At 43.0% G+C, this 6,905-nt stretch overlaps 1 protein-coding gene across 1 annotated transcript in view; it reads right to left on the bottom strand.

Moving 5' to 3' along the window:
- Positions 1 to 764: 764 nt before the first annotated feature.
- The window catches only part of LOC135479380 (universal stress protein Sll1388-like), a 19,309-nt gene continuing 13,168 nt past the window's right edge, over positions 765 to 6,905 (bottom strand). Inside the window, exons 2-4 of the mRNA XM_064759206.1 lie at positions 4,221 to 4,301; positions 1,670 to 1,776; positions 765 to 1,127 (exon numbers count right to left, since the gene is read on the bottom strand). Of these exons, the coding sequence (XP_064615276.1) occupies positions 765 to 1,127; positions 1,670 to 1,776; positions 4,221 to 4,301 (551 nt within the window). The remainder of the gene's footprint in view (positions 1,128 to 1,669; positions 1,777 to 4,220; positions 4,302 to 6,905) is intronic.

Here is a 6,905-nt window from a genome sequence, read left to right as displayed (position 1 = left end):
TACGTGGGAACGTCTGTCAACAACCTGCGGATGGTCGTGGGTTTTCTACAATCTTAAGCCCGGTCGTATAAGTTAAATATTCTTGAGTAGGGCGTAAAACACCAATCAAATAAATAAATAAATAAAACACTCCCCATCTTTCACCACATTATGATGTACAAAACCGGCTTTCGTGCAATCTAGACACTTTCCGGAAATCCGTCGGAAACCGCCGGTTACAAATGTTTGCTGGCAGCTTCTTGCACAAAATATAAAGCGGTTATATATTACCGTTGTAAGTGCAAAATACAGGTGGTGGTCAGTACAAGAAGATAAAATGTCCACACAAAATATTTTTGCCATTTACATTTTTTTTCTTTCTGTGGAAAAAATGAAAAAGATCTTGTTTAAAAAAGTCAGTCCACATTGGCAAGACACTCTATAGGTGTTTTTTTCACAGCCAACTCAACAACGCCCGTTTGGCAGACTGGCAAAGATTGGCAGACACTGACTGTAATTTGAAAATGTTGGTTGAATTGGTTGAATATACGCTCTTATCAGCTTGCGTGATCGTCCGTAATGTGTCTGCTTAGATAATAAAACCAGTAACAAAAATCCCATTGTAAAAATCACATAGAAATACATGTCACTTTCTGTGAACATGAATGCTAAAGAGATTTGCGGATTCAGACTGTCATACCGCAGCAGCAAGGGAAATTACTCTGTTCGTACATTATACACGTGTTATAAACCGTGAAGGCGTTCGTGACGCCGCTTACGGAGGGCTACGTGCTGTCAGTTTGTGACGATTGTCTCTCTCGTTTTTTTATAGAATCTTTCGCTCTTGGTTCATCCATCGAGTGGTATTTACGCAACAGTCGGTCTTTTAAGCTCCTTTTGCGGAGGCCGTCCTCAGTGGATGCTTGTTTTCGCAGCACATGGTCCAGTAGATGGCGCTTGTTTCTGCATACAAGCACGGCCACGTGCGCGTGATTCAGAACATAGTCAGTGATGCTACCCAACAGCGTGCGCCGTAGCTTACTGCTGCCTCGTGAGCCAATCACAATCAGTTTGGCATTGGCGGTTCGGGCCACGTGGACAATAGCCTCTCCAGGTCTGCCCTCAACCGTTCTGAACTGACCTTCCAACTGTGAGCAAGACAAAAAATGTAGAAATTGATCAGAATGGTAGAACTGAATTTTTTCCAACCCTTTGTAAGAAAACTAATGTTATATTCACACACATGTACACGTATTGAGAATACATCTCTTTCGTGTCACATCATTTATCAATTATACATGTTCCATGTAATTCATTGTGTCTCACAGAAGTTTACCGTATGTGTTATAAGTTTAACGTATACTGTGAAGCCTATAGAAAAGAATGGAAACAGCTGGTTAGGATAGGTAGAGGAGGGAGCGGGGTGATAGCGGGTAGTTGGGGTGGTCAGATCTCGAAAGTAGTGTGAACCAATACGCGTGGTAAAATTACTTTAATCAAATTACCTCTTTTTCTTGATTGTACCAGTAAGGTAACATAATTTCCTTCAAAGACATACCGGCACGTATTTACGCAGAGAAATCTTCTTTAATGTATTTTTCCTGGGATTAAGACTACTAGTTCATCCGTATCCCTTCTCCTCGGGGATAGAGATTAACTTTCCCTACTCGAGGCGAATGGAAATACCTACCCCTCTCTCCCTCATCTTGAGCATGTACTTCTCCTCGAGCCTCGCCACTCTCATCCGCTCCTCACACAGAGCCTCCCGCAGGAACTCCGGCCCAGAGAGCAGAATAGCTGTAGCAGACAAACAGGCCACGTATAATGCCACCGGAGATGCAAACAGGACACGTATAACATCACAGGTCAGGCATAAAGGCACCGCAGAACCAAACAGAACACGTATAACATTACTGGTCACGTATAAAGCAGCCGGAGATGCAAACAGGACACGTGCAACATCACAGGTCATGGATAAAGTCACCAGAGATGCAAACAGGATACGTATAACATCAGTGGTCATGTATAAAGCCAACGAAGTAGCAAACAGGACACGTATAACATCAAAGGTCACGTATAAACCAACAGGAGAACCAAACAGGAAACGTATGGCATCACAGATCGCGTACAAAGCCACCAGAGATGCACAGGACACGTACAACATCAAAGGTCACGTATAAAGCCACCGGAGAACCAAACAAGACACGTATAATATTACTGGTCAGGTATAAAGCTACCGGAGATGGAAACAGGACACGTAAAACATCACAGGTCACGTATAAAGAAACCAGAGAAGCAAACAGGACACGTATAACATTACTGGTCACGTATAAAGCCACCGCAGAAGCAAATAAGACAGGTATAACATCACAGGTCATGGATAAAGCCACCAGAGAAGCAAACAGGACACGTATAACATTAAAGGTGACGGATAAAGCCACCAGAGAAGCAAATAGGGCTCCTATAACATCACAAGTCATGTGTAAAGCCACCGGAGAAGCAAACAGAACACGTATAACATCACGGGCCACGTGTAAAACTACCAGAGAAGCAAACAGGACACGTATAACATCACATGAGAGACAAACAGGGCACGTATATTATCACATGAGAGACAAACAGGACATGTATAATACCACAGGAAAGACAGACATAACAGGCATAATACCACAGGAAAGACAAACATGACAGGCATAATACCACAGGAGAGACAAACAGGACAGGCATAATACCACAGGAGAAACGAACATGACAGGCATAATACCACAGGTGAGGCAGACATGATAGGCATAATATCACAGGAGAGACCAACATGACAGGCATAATACCACAGGAGAGACAGACATGATAGGCATAATACCACAGGAGAGAAAAACATGACTGGCATAATACCAAAGGAGAGACAGACATGGCAGGCATAATACCACAGGAGATACAGACATGGCAGGCTTAATACCACAGGAGAGACAGACATGATAGGCATAATACCACAGGAGAGGCAGACATGATAGGCATAATACCACAGGAGAGACAGACATGACAGGCATAATACAACAGGAGAGACAGACATGACAGGCATGATACCACAAGAGAGACAGACATGGCAGGCATAATACCACAGGAGAGACAAACATGACAGGCATGATACCACAAGAGAGACCAACATGACAGGCATGATACCACAGGAGAGACCAACATGACAGGCATAATACCACAGGAGAAACGAACATGACAGGCATAATACCACAGGAGAGACAGACATGATAGGCATAATACCACAGGAGAGACCAACATGACAGGCATGATACCACAGGAGAGACAGACATGACAGGCATAATGCCACAAGAGAGACCAACATGACAGGCATAATATCACAGGAGAGACAAACATGACAGGCATAATACACCGGAGAAACGAACACGACAGGCATAATACCACAGGAGAGACAAACATGACAGGCATAATACCACAGGAGACACAAACAGAACAGGCATAATACCACAGGAGAGACAGACATGACAGGCATAATACCACAGGAGAGACAAACATGACAGGCATAATATCACAGGAGAGACAAACATGACAGGCATAATACCACAGGAGAGACAAACATGACAGGCATCATAACACAAGAGAGACGAACATGACAGGCATAATACAACAGGAGAGACAGACATGACAGGCATAATACCACAGGAGAAAAGAACATGACAGGCATAATACCACAGGAGACACAAACAGGACAGGCTTAATACCACAGGAGAGACAAACATGACAGGCATAATACCACAGGGGAGACAAAAATGACAGGCATAATACCACAGGGGAGACAGACATGACAGGCATAATACAACAGGAGACACAAACAGGACAGGCATAATACCACAGGAGAGACAAACATGGCAGGCATAATACCACAGGAGACACAAACAGGACAGGCATAATACCACAGGAGAGACGAACATGACAGGCATAATACCACAGGAGAGACAGACATGACAGGCATAATACCACAGGAGACACAAACAGGACAGGCATAATACCACAGGAAAGACGAACATGACCGGCATAATGCCACAGGAGACACAAAAATGACAGGCATAATACCACTGAAGAGAAAAGCCATAAATCTATCCGCTATTGTATAACAGGAAAAAATATCTGGAATACAGTGTCAATCAAGAAGTCATCAGTCAATCTACATTTTCCGTGGAGTTTTGTCAGAGAGTTGGATAACTTACGTGCTCTTGTAAGCGATTCCACCTCTGGACAGTGTAGGAGAAGAATGCTGTGGTCGTGCCGGTACCCGTAATCCATGTACCCTGGAAGAAGAAACACTGTCTAAGTGAAGGATGATTTATTTATTTATTTGTATGAGGTTTCAAATAAGTACGTCGAACTCCAGAATATTTCACATGTACCACGGCGGCCAGCATTATGGTGGGAGGAAACCGCGCGAAGTCGGTTGCTGACAGACTTTCCTACGAGAGTAAGCCAGCATGAGCTCGATTTGAACTTACAGCGACCGCATTAGTGAGAGGCTTTATTACTCAGCGTGAGTACGTAGGCCGCGGAGTGTTATTGTTCATTGTTTTGGAGTATAGACCATGTAACGTACTGGCGAGCGTATTTTATTATGGAGTGTAGACCATGTAGCGTACTTCATTATGGATTGTAGCTCATGTAGGGTACTGGCGAGCGCACTTTATTATGGAGTGTGTCCCACGTAGCGTACTGACCAGAGTGCTTCAAAATGGAGTGTGACCCGTGTAGCGTACTTTATTATGGAGTATAGCCCATGTAGCCTATTGGCGAGCGTACTTTATTATGAAGTGTAGCCGTGTAGCGTACTGGCGAGCGTAGGCCTACTCTGTTATGGGGTGTAGCCCATGTAGCGTGCTGGCGAGCGTACTTTATTATGGAGTATATCTCATGTAGCGCACTGGCGAGCGTACTTTATTAAGGGGTGTAGCTATTGCAGCGTATAGTCAGGCTATGATTAACGATATGTACCCTAAGGAAGTCAGAAATCCAGACGCTTTTTTAAGAGTCCGCGAGTTAAGTTTACTAGATGTAACACGAGGGGTGGCTGCAGGCGGTGTGCTGAATGGCAGGACTTCCTTTTCGGTATAAAACTGTTAAAACGGACCGTTAACACATGTAACGGGAGACAACTCGTGACGTGTATGTACCGTAGGAACATATGGAATAAATGAGCACTTGCAACTAGATGGGAAATCGCACCCTTCTGTTCAGGTCGATTATCGACTTAACTTATCTAACATATAGATTGACAATATGTGAGGACATATTGAAAAAGAATTTCTTGCGTGGTTCAAATTAATCCCTCCACCCTCCATTACCTCACTTTGTTAAGCACTGAAAAAAAGATAAAGGGAGTATGCCATTATTGGAATCGAACCTGTTATCCTATTCGGCACAACAGTTTTAAGCCACGCATATTAGCACTAGGTCAATGCGGACAATGAGCTAAAAACCATGAAATAAATATTGGATGGTGGATGGTGGTGGATGTAGAGTTCATCTGAACTATTTCTTTCCTTTTTTTCGATTTATGAAAATATGATTACGTGAACCAAAACGACACTTCGTTAAGGCTTACTACTCCCTACCTATATATCAAATATGTGAAAATGATTTTGGTTCACATAATCATATTGTTATTATGAAGGTAACTCCCACATGAAAACGCCAAAAAGTATCAATCGCATCGCTTCATTCCTCTCTGGCCGTATCTGGGAAGGTCTCCCAGCAACCTGCGGATGGTCGTGGGTTTCCCTCGGGCTCTGACCGGTTTCCTCCCACCATAATGCTAGTGGGAGGAGTATAAGTGAAATATTCTTGAGTACGGCGTAAAACACCAATCAAACAAATCACACATCACTTCATTTATTACACACATTTTCTTCAGTAACTGCACTTCACATTCAAATAAGTTTTACTTGATTTTCCACATGAAAAAGCTTACACCTCACCTCTGCACCGAAGTAGGGTGATTTCCTATCAAGTTGCTGGGGTTGTTAAATTTTTAAGAAAGATAGAAATGTAAAAATAGCCCACATTTCAGATAATCATGTCACAGCTATTTACAGTTACATCAGCCTTGCTAGACACAGCGATTTGTGCAATCAAGCTACACTAAAGGGTCCAGCATATACAGACACAACCATACATGCGTCCATATATCCATTCGCGTAGATACAGCGAACCGAAAGACAATTATACCCTTTCTGCGTGAACAAATTAGCTAATTATCTCCGGATTCTTCTGATCAGCTAATTTCACGCCCCACTGGTTTTAGTGTTAGTTTGTATCGACTGCCGCTCAGCGTCTTGTATACAAGGATACACCACCACGAACCTACTGGACAATTAGCCACCCGCTCAGGCTAGACTTTCACACACTTATTCATTAATGAATGAAGTTAATCAGAGTGGACAGCCTTGTAAAATCACATCACCCCGCCTGATACAAAATAGGCCTCTGTTGGTGTTGATTTTCACCCCTTTGGTCAAGGATTTCTGTGTGTATACTCCAGTATGAGTACAGTGGCGTACATCCACGTGTCAGTAAATTATGTGGAAATCATGTTGTAAGCACATACGTGCTAATTATGTCGCATGGAATGCGAACGTACGGTTAAGTGTCACTGAGTAACGAGGTACTCGACTATATATCATTGTCAGCGCTGGCAAAATTTGTGCATAAGTCTTGAACACGCCGAGGTCAGTGGGGTCACGGTGAGGTGGTAGAAATTGATGTCAGAAAACGCAAAAACTCCGCGTTTTCCTTTATTTCTAATAATACTCTATATTCATGCATTTCTCTTATATAAAGTGTGCTTAACATGACTCTAACCAACGACTAAAACAATTTTATTGATAAATGTCGATTAAATAGTTCCG

This window comes from Liolophura sinensis, chromosome 12, assembly GCF_032854445.1.
Source record: "Liolophura sinensis isolate JHLJ2023 chromosome 12, CUHK_Ljap_v2, whole genome shotgun sequence".
Taxonomy (NCBI): Eukaryota; Metazoa; Mollusca; class Polyplacophora; order Chitonida; family Chitonidae; genus Liolophura; species Liolophura sinensis.
Note: the sequence above shows the minus strand (reverse complement) of the source record. Positions and strands in the feature narration are given on the sequence as shown.